Raw genomic sequence first — 17,427 nt, 5'->3', positions numbered from 1 at the left:
AAATCGATTGATTTTGATTTCCAAAGTTGGAATATTTTCTAGGTTAGGTTCGGTTTCGATTTCATCCCTAAAACCGTTAAACCGAACCAAATTTTCTATTTTCAAACCGAATAAGGAACCTTATAAAATTATATTTTTTTAAATTTTTTTAATCAAATGTGGAAGATAAATTCTTTTCCATTTTAGTGTTTGGGAAAAGTTTGGTGGAGTATGATCCTAACAAATAAGGATTTTTTATTGGTGAAGATATGAAAAAGTTGGCCCGAACAGTTAAAATAGGACCTAAACCAAATATAAAACTAGATTAAAACTCACTAAGAAGCTGAATATAAAATCGAATACAAATCAAAACCGAACTAAATTGAGTCTATTCGATTTTGGTTTTGAAAATATATTCATATTCTCAGTTCAGATCGATTTTGCCTTCTACATTTTGTTTCTTAAACCGAGCCAAAACCGAACCAATTGACACCCTTATTCATGGGGACTCCAATTGACACCCTTATTCATGGGGACTACTAGTCCTGATATAATTAAATCAACTAAGGCATTTCTTATGCCAAAGTTCACAACAAAGGACATGGAAGAAACTGACGTGGTTTTGGAGCTCATGGTTTTTAGGAGACAAAATGATATAATTTTCAAAACCACGTTTGATTGTTGGAAGGTCATCATATACAGTTTCACAAAAGAAATATTCTCAAATAATTGATTCTCTTATTGAATGAATTGCACTAGACCAGATATTGCTCTTGCTGTGAGTAAATTGAATCAACATACTAAGAATCCAAGAGTTGAACATTGGCATGCCTTAACTATATTGTTAAAATGAACTATGCTTTGCATTATAATGGTAACCTACAGTGCGTGAAGGATTCTCTAATGCTAACTAGATATCAGACTCAAATGAGAATTTAGCTACTATTGGGTACTTGTTCACTTTAGGTGGTTGTGCAATTTCTTAGAAATCGGTTAAACAATCATGTGGGACTGAATCCACCATGTAGCTAAATTTGTGGTTTTGAAGAAAGTCAGTTTTGAAGCTAAGGGCTAAGGAATCTAACAAATAGACATACCATTATGGCTTAAACCAGAGCCGCCTATCCACACATCTGTGATTGATCATAGTTCCATTGCTAAAATAACGCAACAATTGCCCAATTACACAACACAACAATACAAAAGAATTAGACAAAGAAGGCACTAAATCAGCCTTCGTCCATCGCATTTAACTGCGCACAGATCATTTCCACCCAACAGTGCACTCCCAGAGAAAGGTTGTTCCTATACAATTTGCTTTGCTACATGTGTTAGTCATCCACCTATTTACATCAAAACCAACAAGAACAGTGGGTCAGCAGATCCAAAAAAGAAAACCTTAACCTGCAACCCTCAACAACCACATGACAAAGCATTCATCATCATCTCTGAGAATCGTCGCTTCAGCTCACAATTCATTTCTGGACATTAACCCCCATGCCTCGACTAGTATCAACATATACCAAATTTTTTTGGATGATGATGTTACTTCATCATCCTTGCCATCCCACTTTGTTGTCATTCTGTCACCACGCCAGCCCTGGTGTCTTGCTTCTTGCTCCCTTGTTACATATCTCTTCACAAGGACAAACCACAAGCTGAGTTGGGGATAAGGAATCAATATTCAACCCCAACTGGACAAAAGTTGTAATTCAACCATGTTTCATCTACGCAAATATCACCCGTGACTGAATGAAGCTCTCAAACTCTCATCTGGTAAGGTCCATGAGAAAAGATGCCCACCAGAATCCCCAGTCAACAACTGCTTCTGATCACTTGTAAGATACAGTGCACTAACTGGATACTTATGGGACTTTAGTACCCTATGGAGGACCAATCTGTACTCTGGCACCTTGCTGTTCAGCCCTAGCCCTCCCATTCCATGGGTAGTCAACTTGCTCTGACTACTACTCGTGTCATCAGAGCAATGCACCATATGCCACACCTTGACAGCCCCACTCTGGTGTCCTGTAACGTACCAGTTTGTATCCTGCCAGTCTGAAAATGCAGCGCTTGTCACACACGAGATGAAATCAGATGGAAGCTGGGAGGTATTGACCACTGCAAGGCAGTCACCATTAATGCTCCATACAGCAAGCAGAACTCCGGCTGCTGTCACAATCTCTCCCATCAGATCATTAACATATATTGCTGAAACTGGTGCAGGAAATTCAGGAAGCTGCTTCACAAAGACCAAGGAGCTGAGATCCCATAAAATGATACTGCAATCATCTGACCCACTCACTATCAGCATGTAAGGCTGGCTGACATAAAGGCATGTGATCTTTGCAGTATGAGCACAGAGTACACGCTCCAAATTTAACTGTTGAAGGCTACGTGATCCATCTTTACTGATTCTCCAGACTGAAACCAATCCATCATCTCCCCCAGTAACAAGAATCTGGCCATCGTGACTGACACCCGCACACTGAATCTGGTGACCCCCATGAAGACTCTCATGAGTAGAGACGAGTCTATCTTGATCATAGCTCATAAACCTCAAGCTACGATCTGGGAAACCCCATGAGATGTATTTGGAATATGTTCTGGGTTTAAGCAACTGATTTGCCCCAGCAAGAAGGATCTTCTCATGGAAAGTGACTATCTGATTAACTGGTGATGAACTTTTACGGATTTCATGTGAAACAAGATGGTTACAAAACCGAAGTGGATGAGGGGGAAGCTTCCTATCAACCCGCCTCTTCACATGAGGTTTGAGAAATAATTGCTTGGGTGTCTGCCCAAAGTGGTTAATCTGTGCTAGTATAGCGGCCTTCATAGCAGGGTCTGTAACAGAGTCTATGTCCACACTCCCTTCGTATGTGTAATGATAGAAGACATTCAAGGCTTCTTCAGCTGCCTGTGAATTATATAAAGGTTAGAACTGGAAATGGAAGATGAAAGGAAAGCATTTACCTTATCAACTCCTGCAAGATAAACAGCCAAAAATGAAAGATGCCAAACACAAAATATGGTGCAGAGGATCAGACCAAGGGAGAGGGAGAGAGAGAGAGAGAAGGTAATAACAACAGGCAGAATTTAATGCTTGTAAGACAAGCATTAAAGTAAATAAAGGGGAAACAACAAACAAGTTGATTGGCTTCACAAAGATCTCCTAAGTCTGGAATGTAACCCATTTCTAACTACCCAATTGATCATGTACACAGAGGGTCAGATACACAACAACAACAACAAACTCAGCCTTGTCCCAACTTAATGGGGTACAGAGAGTCAGATAGACAAATAGTTCAAATCAAATTTCAGCATAATTAACGGTAAGGATCAAACCTAATTCTGATTTTATTTCACATCCCAATAACTAGACTGAAGGACCTATAGAAAAGCAGCCCACAAATTTACATGTGCACTATCCATATTGGTAGAGGGCGGGCCTTGGTGCAACAGTAAGATTGCTCCATTGTGATCAATTTGTCACGGGTTCGAGTCTGGAAACAGCCTCTCTGCGAAAGCAGAGGTAAGGCTGTGCATACATTATGACCCTCCCCAGACCCCGCAGTGGCGGAAACCTCGTACACTGGGTACGCCCTTGTACTATCCATACTGGTGTGGAGTTGGTACTTAGTATATGTTCAGTTGTTAGCTTAGAAGTTAAACAAAGTTAAACGAAGTTAAACAAGTCCACAAAAGAAGTGATTTCACAGAATTTATCACAGAAAAGAATTAAGAAAATTTTCTAATGAAGCCAAATATAAAGAATGCCCATACAAACCTTTCCTCTCTGCTTATATCCAAAGATGAGGTCTATCCAATGGTGCAGATTTTCTGAAACATAATCTGATTCCAATGCTTCCCGGTGCTTTCTGATGAATTCTCTGACACTGCCTTTGGCCCATGGTGGCAGCGCAACATCACCAACCTAAAACAAAACCAAATGACATTTTCAGTTAGATAGGCCACAAACTGAAGTTCAGCAAGTTACAGTGACTGTTGACATAGTGAAGAAATCTGAATGAGAGAACAACTGGATATTGACAGGCCAGACTACCTTCTCTCCTGATTGTTTCTCTCCCAGGTCAAGATTAAACCGGTTTTCAAGGAACTCTGGCATATAGAAAAATTCTGGAATCAGTTCTTTCACATCAGATGTGTTACCGTTCCCAGCTGCACTTGACCACGTGTCTCTCACATTATTGAAAAGGCGATCTGCATGGTCAAACTGACCACCCTGTAGTTTCTGATTCTCCATACTAAATGGTGGTAGGCGTATAAGATAGAAGAGAACAATTCCAGCACTAGAGTAATGTGAACCATAATGAAACTTTGGGACATCTGGGTCATCCCAGCTCTCGTATCTGAGATTAAAGAAAAGTACAAAAGGAGATCAATTCAGTCATAACAATCTATCAAGAACGAAAGCATGGAGAGCAAGCAAGTGAAATAAGTTGATCCACTAACAGCAAAAGCAAGCAAGTAAGCAACTAACCTAGAAAGATGGAAAAAAATGAAACTAAATCTAAAGAAACCATGGAAACAGTGGATTGTATGTCCAAAAGAAGGGGGAATGGAATACAAACAAAGCTAACCTTTTCCTAAATTCATCCTCCCGCTCAGCTGTTTGGCATCCCATTGGTTTGTCAAGTTTACGGTATGTCTTAGGATCAGAAAAGTCAAGAGTCTCACTCTCATAGTCCGCAAGAACCCATGGGAACACTGGATACTGGGTGAGATCACTATATCCACGTCCTGCCAGAGTGTTGAGGTGCATAAGGTATTGGAAATTGCTAATCTCTCCATTTTGCCACCTCTTTGAGAAGGATTTAGCCATAATCTTGAAAAGACGGCTTCCCTCATTCCCTTCCTGTTTAAACGATCCAGAAATAGTTGTGTCCAACCTGTTTACATGGATGCACATTATGAAGTTCATATAATCTTAACTTCAATAATCTGAAGCATTGAAAAACATAAAAAAGGAAAGTCAACATCATCAACATGAACAACCACGATAAGAACCAAAGTTAAAAACACAGTATAAGAAATAATAATAGCAATTACCAGTTATATGGTGATGCAATAGAAAGATGAGAAGTTCTGCCAAGGGACTTATTTCCAGAAATGTTTCAACCACCATGTTCACTGGTTGTCAGATTGCTCAGTTGGACTGGCAGTTGGGTTTTTCATAAAAGCCATGGTTTAAAAATCATTGATTGGTCAACTGACCATCTGGTATGATCATTGATCAATCAAACTGTTTGATTGGAGATCACTGGTACATAATCAAGACAAACATTTTCTTTAAGTATGTTAGAAATAATCGAATAAAAGGGAAAACATGGCTGGCGCTAGGCGCAAGTCACAATTTCCCCCAGGGACTGTTTTGTCCTTTTTTATTTATTTGTTGGTTAGTTCCTACTTTGTCCTTGTATTGGTTAGTTTTATATATTGAATGAAGTGGGAAGTCTCAACACAAGGTTGTGACTCCCAAGGTTACAGCCACCTCTCTTCTCTTCCTCCTCTTCTCATCTTCTTTCTCTTTTTAATTATTTACATGGTATCGGAGCTCGATCCTTGAACACCGAATCAAATTTGATTTCACTACCTTTTCAGTGTAACAACCCTGAGATCGTGCCTACACTTTGAGGGGGTGGTTTCACCCCCCTGGTTGGCTGGTTTTTTGTTCGAATGCAATGAAGGATTGATTGATCAACTCAAGATGATGATCAATCAGTTTTTTGGAGGGATCGACTCAAGACATATGTGCCATTGATCGATCGGTTTTCTGTTTTGAAGGTTGGAGATCAATTTTTGCTTGAATCGATTAGGGTTTTGAATCCCTGTCACGGTTTTTTGGATCAATATTTCTTTTTTTTGGGGGGGGGGGGGGGCGGAAGGTGCCGCTGTTTGGATCATCAACTGTGTTTATCGATTTCCCTTTGTCAGGGTTTTGTTCAGATTTGTTGCTTGCTTGCTGATTTCCTTGTTTCAATGGTTGAGACAAAGAATGTGGTGCTGAGGTTATATCTTCATCCTCTCATAGGATCACTGAGAAGAAACTTATAGGGGCTGCTAACTTTCAACAATGGAAGAAAATTGGGCAATTGGTTTTTGACTGGTCGTGAACAACAGGATCATTTGACCAAGGTGAAACCTGCTGAAATTACTACATGGGATACTTTTGATGCCCGAATTCTCGGGCAGCTTCTAAATTCAATGGCTAATTCTATTGTTAATATTGTTACCCACATCGACACTGTCAATGAGTTGTGGGAGTATTTGAATGTCCTTGTTGGAATATGGGTATTTGGGTATTACGTGTGACATGGGTCGATCCATGATATAAGATCGACCCATGGGGTGTTATTTCTATTTTAGTTATTTTCCCTTTCCTAGTTCTATTCTAGCTCTATTTAACTAGTTAGAATTAGAGTTATATTTGGGTTGTGACACTGTTCACGTGAACAGTGTCGTGAACAGTGTTTCCCTTTGTAATCTCTTTTATTATTATTATTATAAATAGAGAGCTTGATTGATCTCATTGATCAATCAAGCCATTCACTTATTTCTACATGGTATCAGAGCCTAAACTCAATATCTGAGAAATTAATTCTACTCTCCTCCATCGTCTTCCTCCACAATTGATCTCTCCTAGATCAACTAACCCATTACCCTAAAACCCTAAATCAACCGAGACCCTCCTTCTCTCTTCCCTTCTCCCGTTTCCATTATTTCATGGGGGCAGTACTTTGAGGTGATCTAAATATGATCTAGTACTTGCCCTAGAGTTTACCTCCTTTACTTTATCCTATTTTATGATCTCCATGCACAATGAGATCCATGTTTGAAGATTGAAGAACTGCAGATTTTATTTTAGAAGACCTGCAGATTTTTTTCTCGAAGATTAAAGACCTGCAGATTTATTTCTCTTGAAGACCTGCAGATTTATCTCTCTCGAAGACCTGCAGTATTTTTTCTCCATGTTTGAAGACTGAAGCACTGCAGAATTTTATTTACAAGACCTGCAGATGTTTTAAGACCTGAAAAAAATTTTCTCGGGACCTGCAGATTTTTTTTCTCAAGACCTGCAAAATTTTTTTTTCGAGACCTGCAAATCCATATTGTGCGAAGATCTGCAGACTCCTTTCCTCTTTGTTTTTGAAGACCTGCAGCAGTTTTTTATTGAAGACCTACAATTTTTTGAAAACCTGCAGCAGCTTTTTTATTGAAGATCTGCAGATTTTTTTGCAGGAGTGCAGTATTTTTTTGAAGACCAGCAGATTTTTTTTCTGTATACAAATCTGCAGCTTCTCTTTGTTTGACAACACTCTAGTTGTTTATTTATACAACCTGCAGAGTTTATTTTGAAGAACTGCTGCCTATTTACCTATTGCAGAATATTCTGCAATTTCCTGCACTTCTCGGTTACTAAAGTTCTATCAGTATGCCTGATTCAGCTGCATCCACTGCTACCACCAACACTGGCCAATCTTCTACACAAGGGACCCATCATGATTATCCCTCTTTTCTAGTCAGCCCGATAAAGCTCGATGGCACTAATTATTTACTTTGGTCTACACAAATGTTTCTTTCCATTGATTCAAGGGGCTATAAGGGATATATATATATGGTACCACTGTCAAACCAAGTGAAGCTGGTACATTACAAGACAAATGGAGTTCCAGCAACTCTCTTGTTATGGCTTTTCTTCTCAGTGCAATGACTCCATCCATTGCCCGTGGCTATACACTACTTGATTCAGCGGCAAAAATTTGGAAAGCTGCTAAAGGTACCTATTCCCAGGTAGAGAATGATGTACAAGTTTATGACATTCAACGAAAAATCCATGCAACCAAACAGGGTGAACTTACTTTATCTGAATACTACTGTGAACTCCGTAGCCTGTGGCAAGAGCTTGACTATTATGATAACTTTCAACTTGATTGTCCTTCTGATATTACCAAATTTCAGCTTAGGGAGGATAAATTCAGAGTATACACTTTCTTGACTGGCCTTAATGTGGAATATGATCAGCTTCGGTCTCAAGTTCTGAGTCGTTCACCTTTTCCCACTTTGGAGCAAGCCTACTCTATGATACAATTGGAAGATACTCGTCGTTCCACCATGTTACCAACTACACAGCCCGAGAGATCTGCTTTAATTTCTTCTAGAGGTAGCTCTTCTAGTACTAGTACACGTTCCTCGTCTGAGAAAGAACCTCTTAAATGTACTCATTGTGGAAAGGAATGACATACTGTGGATTTTTGCTGGAAGTTACATGGTCGGCCATCTGACTCTTCTGATGGTCGTAGTGGTGGTCGTGGTCGAGGCCGTGGCCGTGGTCGTGGTCGAGGTCGTGGTCGTGGCCGTGGTCGTGGTGGCACACAGGCCCATCTTTCTGAAGCTACTGAAACAGCCCCTACTACCACACTCTCTGCAGAGGAACTTGCTGCCTTTCGTCGTATGATGACTACCTTCGCCTCTTCATCTGAACCTGCCTCTACCTCGACTGTGGTTCCCTCTTCTGAATCGAACCTTGTTTTCTCCAAACCAGGTATTTCTTTTCTTTGGTCATTGTGCTTCGGCATTATCTCATCCTTGGATAATCGATTCCGAGCCATGACCACATATTGGTCAATCCAATTTATTTTTTCGTTATTCTCCCTGTTCAGGCAAAGATAAAATTAAAATAGCCGATGGTTCTCTTTCCTCTGTCTCAGGGAAGGGAGCCATCCATTGTTCTCCTTCTTTATCTTTGTCCTCTGTTTTACATGTTCCTAAGTTAACTTCTAATTTTCTTTCTATCAGTAGTTTGACATCTGATCTCAATTGCAAAGCTATTTTTTATCCTTCATATTGTGTCTTTCAGGACTTGGGGACAGAGAGAACGATTGGAGCTGGTAAAATGCGTGGTGGTCTCTACTTGCTTGACGATGATCTTATCTGTAATGCTGTTACTATGTTTGGCCAGGCTCTTACTGCTACTTCTGCTGAACATCATTTATCTGAATTGCACCGATGGCATCGTTGACTGGGCCATCCACCTTTAGGAACCTTAGATAAGATTTTTCCTATTTTATTTCAGCATTGTAACCCTCACTCTTTATTATGTGAGGCTTGTGTTTTTGCAAAACAAACTCGTTCTGTTTATTCTAGTTCAAATAAAAGATGTTCTAAGCCTTTTTCTATGATTCATTCTGATGTCTGGGGTCCCTCACGTACCTCTTCTATTTCTGGCTTTAAGTGGTTTGTCACCTTTATTGATTGCCACACACGCACCACTTGGGTTTACTTAATGCGACACAAGAGTGAAGTTTTTTCCTGTTTTAAAGTCTTTTATAGCATGGTTCAAACTCAGTTTCAAGCTACCATTCAAACGCTCAGGAGTGACAATGGTCGTGAATATTTAGATGGAGCCTTTCAACTATTTCTTGCTACTCAGGGTATTATTCATCAAACCAGTTGCGTTGACACTCCACCCCAAAATGGAGTGGCTGAACGCAAAAATAGACATCTTCTTGATGTAGCTCGCTCTATTATGTTTGAAATGCATGTTCCTTCTCATTTCTAGGGAGAGGCTGTTTTAACAGCTGCTTATCTTATCAATAGGATGCCCTCTCGGGTACTTGACTATAAATCTCCTCTTGATCTTTTGAAGGGGTCTTCTTCTTATATTATTCCTCCCAAAATTTTTGGGTGTGTTTGTTTTGTTCGAAACCACTATGCCCATGGCAAACTTGATCCCCGCGGTCTCCGCTGTATTTTCATTGGTTATTCTCCACCCAAAAGGGGTATAAATGTTATCATCCTACATCTCGTCGTGTTTTTGTTTCCATGGATGTCGTTTTTCATGAGGCCGTGGCTTTCTTTCCATCTTCAGCACTTCTTCAGGGGGCGTCCATTCCTACTCTAGAAGAAGTGTCGATTCCCATTCCTCCTCTACATGAACCTATTAATGACTATCATGTAGCTTTAGATAATGATGTTCAAGGGGAGCAACAGGTACAGCCAGTGAAAGATTTCACACAACAGTATTATCGAAAGAAAAAAGGGCAACAACAGCCCACCACTGCAGCATTACCAGACCAAGAGTTGTCCTCTGACCCAGGATCGAATGACACCTCCTCTGGTAATATTTCTAATCCTTTAGATGCTGCTACTTCTCCTATTACTTCTGATCCATCACTTGATCTACCCATTGCTCTTAGAAAGGGAAAAAGGTCTTGTACGCATCATCCAATATCACAGGTTGTTTCGTATGAATCTTTATCCCCATCATTTCATGCTTTTGTTTCCTCTTTACCCTCTGTTTCCATACCACAGACTTGGCAGGAGGCATTTGCAGATACTAGGTGGAAGGAGGCCATGATCGAAGAAATGCTAGCTCTAAAGAAGAGTGGTACATGGGATCTTGTCACACTTCCACCACAAAAGAAGACTGTTGGCTGCAAGTGGGTCTTTGTAATTAAACAAAAAGCTGATGGAACTGTTGATCGTTTTAAAGCAAGGCTGGTTGCTCGCGGATTTACTCAGACATATGGGATAGATTATTTGGAGACTTTTGCACCTGTTGCCAAAATGAACACTATCAGGGTAATTCTCTCTTGTACTGTGAACTTAAGATGGAGTCTACAGCAGCTTGATGTTAAAAATGCCTTCCTCCATGGTGAATTAGAGGAAGAGGTATATATGGATGTCCCTCCTGGGTTCTCATCTGCTACAACTCATGGCAAGGTTTGTAAACTTAAGCGTGCGTTGTATGGTGCAAACAATCACCACGTGCATGGTTTGGTCGTTTTGATGGCAGATGTTGACATTTGGTTATAAACAAAGCAATACAGATCACACTTTATTTATCAAGACATCGGGCAGCATTATTACTCTCCTCCTAGTATATGTCGATGATATAATTGTAACTGGAAATAACCCTGCTGAAATTTCCAAGTTGAAGAATTATTTGGCCAAGGAATTTGAGATTAAGGAACTAGGCATACTTCGCTATTTTCTAGGGATTGAAGTGGCCTATTCTTCTTAAGGGCTGTTCTTATCTCAACGCAAGTATACTCTAGATCTTCTTTCTGAAACTGGCATGTTAGGCTGTTCTCCTGTGGATACTCCCATTGAGGCAAATGCTCGTTTCCGAGACACTGATGGTGAACCGGTGGACAAAGGGAGATATCAGAGGCTAGTTGGGCAACTAATTTATTTATCTCACACTAGACCTGATATTGCCTATGCTGTTAGTCTTATCAGTCAATTTATGCATGATCCCCGGTCTAATCATCTGGAAGCAGCATTCAGGATTTTGAGATACTTGAAGTCGGCTCCTGGTAAAGGAGTATTATTCTCTCGTCATGATCATCTACAGATTGAGGCCTATACTGACTCAAATTGGGCTGGTTCCCATGATCGAAAATCCACCACAGGTCACTGTACATTTGTGGGTGGAAATTGTGTTACATGGCGCAGCAAGAAGCAAACAGTGGTGGCCCGTTCTAGTGCAGAGGCTGAATTTAGAGCTATGGCTCTTGGTATTTGTGAACTATTGTGGCTCAAGACTTTGTTACAAGATTTGAGTATTCCTATTACTCTGCCTATGCGACCCTACTGCGACAGTAAATCAGCAATAAGCATTGCCCATAATCCAGTGCAGCATGATAGGACGAAACATATTGAATTTGATCATCACTTTATCAAGGAGAATCTGGATAATGGGACGGTTTGTGTTCCTTATGTGCAATCTGGGGAACAGTTGGCTGATGTGTTCACCAAAGGCTTAAGTGGAAAAGTTTTTCAACCACTAGTGTGCAAGTTGGGCATGACTGATATCTACGCACCAACTTGAGGGGGAGTGTTGGAATATGGGTATTTGGGTATTACGTGTGACATGGGTCGATCCATGATATAAGATCGACCCATGGGGTGTTATTTCTATTTTAGTTATTTTCCCTTTCCTAGTTCTATTCTAGCTCTATTTAACTAGTTAGAATTAGAGTTATATTTGGGTTGTGACACTGTTCACGTGAACAGTGTCGTAAACAGTGTTTCCCTTTGTAATCTCTTTTATTATTATTATTATAAATAGAGAGCTTGACTGATCTCATTGATCAATCAAGCCATTCACTTATTTCTACAGTCCTTTATTCTAGACAGAATAAACTTTCTCGTATCTACGAGTTGTCCCAGGAGTTTTATCGGTTTGATCTGAAGGGTCGCCCTCTAACTCAGGACTTTGCTGATTTTAAGAGCTTGGATGTACTTCCACCCACCTAGCCTGGCCAATCTGAGAGTAAGATGGATCCTAGTTTTCGTTCTCTTTCTAGTTTAGATTGTGAGTCGTGTCAGTTTGGGAAACTTCATCGTGTGAGTTATTCCCCTTGTGCCAATAAACGGTCTACGTACATTTTTGCTCTAGTTCATTCTGATGTATGGGGTCCTTGTTCTGTTACATTCTTTCTAAATGCTTTCTTTAGCCTTTAAACATCTAAGTTGGGTTTTAAATACTTTGTTACATTTTTTTTTTGGATTTCTGTAATGAAAAGTCGTTCAGAATTGTTATCTATATTTTGTGCTTTTGTTGTTGAAATTCAAAACCATCTTTATCTGTCTATCAAAATCTTACATACTGATAATGCAAAAGAATATTTTTCTGCCCCTTTTCTCAGTTAATGACTGCCCATGGTATTATTCATCAATTCTCTTGTTCAGATACCCCTCAACAAAACGGTGTTGCTTAACAGAAAAATAGACATTTGATGGAAGTTGCTCGGTCCCTTCTATTTGAAATGAAGGTGGCCAAGTATTTTTGGGGTGATGCTGTTTTGACCGCATGCTACCTTATTAATCGCATGCCTTCTTCGGTTTTACTGCGTGGTATTCCTCATCCCTTGTTATTTCCTTCTGAACCGTTATTTGTTCTTTCTCCCTGTATTTGTTGGCGTGTGTGCTTTATTCGTGATCATTGTCCAGGTTTGTCAAAGTTGGATCCCAAAGATCTTAAATGTATCTTTCTTGGTTACTCACGTACCCTGAAAGGATATCGGTGTTATTCCTACATTACAAAAATATTTTGTTACTGTTGATGTATCTTTCTTTGAATCCACATCCTATCCAGATGATTCGTTTGTTGTGTTTGAACTGAATGATAATCTCCCAATCTATGTCGTGCACCGTTTGGTTCCGCAGGCTCCACCAGTTGCAGCACCGTCACCGCCTCCTCCACCAGTGGTTCGGTAGGTTTATTATCATCGCCCTCAGGACGGCCCAACACCCCTTGTCTCTCCGTCATTTGCCTCATCCTCTTCGTCTGTAGATCCTGAGATAAGTGACCTGATTTTCCTATTGCTAGGCATAAGGGTGTTCAGTGTTGCACTCAACAACCCATTTCTAATTTTGTGTCTTACTCTGGTTTGTCCCCTACTTTTCATTTTTGCCTTTCTACTATTTCTTGTCATCCAGTTCCTAAGTGTTGAAGTGTTGAAGATTGGTTCGGTTCAGTTCTCTTATGGTCTGGTTCTCTTGGTAAAGTGTTTAATGTAACTAGGTACATTAGTGTCTAGATTCATTATGCACATGTTTAATGTGTTAATTGTGTGATTGCGTGATGGTGCAATCATATAATATTTGTAATATTCTCAAGAGTATAAATAAAGTGGTGGCTCTGTCTCAATGACAAGCCAAATCATTCTCTTTTCTCTCTTTCTCTCAACTTGGTAATTGGTATTAGAGCGCAATCCCTTTAGGGATTTTTTTTTAGAGTCAGCCGCCACTACCACCACCGCCGAGGCTTCAGCCTCTTGGTTCAGCATGGTTGACTAAACATGTGTTAATGCATGTCGCACCATGCTAACCATTGCTGACTACTGACCACCACCATGCTAACCATTGCTGACCACTAACCACCACCATGCTACCTGTCGCTGCCGCCCTACCGTGTACCATCACCGCCACCACCAGTTGCCTTTTTGCCCTCCTTTAGGGCATCCTTTTTTGTGCCGATCATATCAGTCTCCCAATGCCACCACATGCTGGCCCTTCTCAGGCCACTGCCAGACCTCCTCCGGCTACCGCCTGCCACTGTCAATGGCCTTTTAAGGCCCTGCTTGCTTGCTGCCACGTCTTCCTGGGCCTCTCCAGCCCCTGTTGGTGCCTTTTTCGGCCCTATATTGGGTACTACAACTGCTGTGACTTCTCTTTGATGCATATTTGAGGTGTTTCTGCACCCTTTATGGTTCTCTACCTCTCTCTATCTTATGAGTAGCACCTTCTTTCCAACTTCTAGTGCATTTGTTGGCTTTTTATAAGATTTTGCAAAAACAAAGTCCAAATAGGAGTTTCACTTTGGACTCTAGGTCAATATGCAACAACGTACTAATAGGCCCTATTCTACATATAATTTAGTAATTGAAAGCAATCAAATCATACAATTAATATAAAACAACTTAAATAAACATTACAAATGTAAAAGTTTACAATAAATCAATCTTAACATATTACATATATCTCTATCATAAACCAACATAAAAAATCTTCAAAAATCAGGTCAAATGTACACTTCTTTGTCGAGTTCTGGAGAGATCTCTACTGTCTCAGTCAAGATATGTACATTATAAAGGTAAGTTTGGTCCAAATCTCGGTCAACCCGAAATCTCGAGCCGAGATCTCAACCGAGTTGGGGTAATATTTCATTTCGCCTTAAGTCTCGTCTCGCCTTTTTCAAAAAGAGAGATATTACCGAGATCTCGGCAAGTTCTTGAACTATGCTGCCCGGTGTTCTTCCATTTTTGGTTATAAATGGTTTGTTTCCTTTATTGATTGCCATACCCTTTGCACTTGGCTTTATTTGATGCACCATAAAAGCGATGTTTTCAGCTGTTTTCAATTATTTCATAATTTTGTGCGTACCCAGTTTAATGCCCAGATTAAAATTCTCCATAGTGATAATGGAAGGGAGTATACAGATTGGGCATTTCAGGCATATCTTGCATCTTAGGGCATTCTTCATCAAACCAGTTGTGCTGACACACCTGCTCAGAATGGGGTGACTAAATGCAAGAACCGCTACTTATTGGAAGTAACTCGCGGCCTGGTTTTGAAATGAATGTCCCATCACATTATTGGAGTGAGGCTGTTTTAACCGCTGCATATTTAATCAATAGGATGCCTACTCGTGTTCTCAATTTTAGCTTTCATATTCAGTTTCTCCAAGGTTTCAGTGCCTTTATGATTCCACCAAAGGTATTTGGATGTGTTTGTTATGCCTGGAACCATCAGCATCCTAGTAAATTGGAGCCGTGAGGTCTGAAATGCATCTTTGTTGGTCATCCTCCTACTTAGAAGGGCTACCATTGTTATTATCCTCCAACCCGCCATATGTATGTCACTATGGATGTTGTTTTCAATTAAGCTGTCCCATATTTTTCTCCGGCATCTCGTCAAGGGGGTGACTTGGTAAGTGCCTCATATGCCTAATATGCTTGATATGCCTATGCCTTCTATACAAGGGGAGTCTCCCATTCCCATCCAAGGGGAAACTCAACTTGATGTTGATCCACCCATTGTTCATACCTACACTCGTCAACATGCTCGTGGGACGCAAATAGACACTACCACAGCTGCTGCTCCAGATCCACTGGCTCCTTTTATATTGGATCCAGCATCTCCCATTATTTCAGATCCTTCTTTAGATTTTCCCATTGCAGTCCATAAAGGAATTCGAGCTTGTACACAACATCCCATTTCTCAGGTTGTTTCGTATGAGTCTCTTTCACCTTCATACCATGCCTTTGTTACGCCTTTGTCCTCTGTTTCTCTTCCTAAAACCTGGTAGGAAGCTCTTAGAGATCCAAAGTGGAAGGCAAAAAGGATGGAAGAAATGCATGCTCTATAGAAAAATGGCACTTGGGATTCAGTATTTCTTCCTCCACAAAAAAGGACAGTCAGCTGCAAGTGGGTGTTTGTTGTCAAACAGAATTCGGATGATACTGCGGATATATACAAGGCCCAGTTGGTTGCTAGGGGATTTACCTAGACCTATGGTCTTGACTGCCAAGAAATTTTGCTCCTGTTGCAAAGATGAACACGATACATGTTATTTTGTCATGTGCAGTCAATCTCGGATGGGAGTTGCAACAATTAGATGTGAAAAATGCATTTCTCCATGGGGAACTAGAGTAAGAAGTATATCTGGATATCCCTCCTGGTTTTGCCAATTTGGAGACTCATGAGGTGTGCAAGCAATAGGGTGCCTTGTATGGTTTAAGCAGTCCTCAAGGGCTTGGTTCAGCGATTCCTGATGCAATGGTCTCATTCAACTACACCCAGAGCAATGCTGATCACACTCTTTTTATCAAGAGATCTGGAACCAAAATTGTTATTTTTATTGTCTATGTGGACGATATTGTAGTCACGGGCAGCTACACTGAAGAAATTGCTCGTCTCAAATTACATCTTGGGAAGGAATTTGAGATCAAAGACCTTGGCCCATTAAGGTGCTTTCTTGGAATTGAGGTTGCCTACTCCTGTTCTACCAAAAGAGTATTTCACTCTCAACGGAAATACACCTTGGACTTGTTATCTGAGACTGGCATGTTGGGGTGTAAACCGTCACATACTCCTCTTGAAGCAAATGCTCGTCTCTCTAATAAAATAGGTGACCCTGTGGACAAAGGGAAGTTTTAGAGGTTGGTTGGGAAGCTGATCTATCTTTCCCATACTCGGCCAGACATAGCCTTTGTCGTCAGTATGGTCAGTCAGTAAATGCATGACTCATATACTTCTCATTGGGATGTTGTGGTCCGTATCCTACGGTATTTGAAGGCTGCCCCAGGTAAAGGAATTTTGTTCTCTCCTCATGATCATCTACGAGTGGAGGCTTTTATGGACTCTGATTGGGATAGTTCTCTTGATGATCGACAGTTCACTTCCAGTTATTGCACCTTTGTTGGAGGAAATTTGGTCACATGGCGGAGCAAGAAACAGACTGTTGTTACCCAGCAAAGTGCTGAAGCCGATTTTCGTGCCATGTCCCATGGAATTTGTGAATTAATGTGGCTCCAGAGACTGTTGAAAGACTTGGATCTTCCTACATCATTATCTATGATGTTTTATTATGACAACAAGTCTGCTATCAGTATTGCCAATAATCCGTTTCAGAACAACCAAACCAAGCATGTAGAGATTGACCGTCAGTTCATCAAAGAGAAGCTAGAACAAGGACTGATTTGCACTCCATTTGTCAAGTGTGGAGACCAGTTGGCTGATGTTTTCATCAAGAGTTTAAGTAGTAAAATTTTTTGTCCTCTTGTATGCAAGTTGGGCATGTGTGATATCTATGCTCCAACAAGAGGGTGAGTGTTGTAATATGGGGTATAAGGGTAGAATTGTCCTTAGGGTTTATATTGTTTTGCCCTAGGGGCTTTATTGTCTTTGTACTTC

At 40.5% G+C, this 17,427-nt stretch overlaps 1 protein-coding gene across 2 annotated transcripts in view; it reads right to left on the bottom strand.

Annotated features, from left to right (window-relative positions):
• Positions 1-1,100: 1,100 nt before the first annotated feature.
• The window catches only part of LOC122665375 (protein SPIRRIG-like), a 67,442-nt gene continuing 51,115 nt past the window's right edge, over positions 1,101-17,427 (bottom strand). For both annotated transcript variants that reach the window (XM_043861508.1, XM_043861510.1), the window contains 5 exons: positions 4,584-4,892; positions 4,046-4,352; positions 3,770-3,916; positions 1,487-2,899; positions 1,101-1,427 (listed from right to left, as the gene is read on the bottom strand). In XM_043861508.1, the coding sequence (XP_043717443.1) occupies positions 1,718-2,899; positions 3,770-3,916; positions 4,046-4,352; positions 4,584-4,892 (1,945 nt within the window). In that variant the 3' untranslated portion in view covers positions 1,101-1,427; positions 1,487-1,717. The remainder of the gene's footprint in view (positions 1,428-1,486; positions 2,900-3,769; positions 3,917-4,045; positions 4,353-4,583; positions 4,893-17,427) is intronic.

Source organism: Telopea speciosissima, chromosome 6, assembly GCF_018873765.1.
Source record: "Telopea speciosissima isolate NSW1024214 ecotype Mountain lineage chromosome 6, Tspe_v1, whole genome shotgun sequence".
In the NCBI taxonomy this organism is placed as follows: Eukaryota; Viridiplantae; Streptophyta; class Magnoliopsida; order Proteales; family Proteaceae; genus Telopea; species Telopea speciosissima.
Note: the sequence above shows the minus strand (reverse complement) of the source record. Positions and strands in the feature narration are given on the sequence as shown.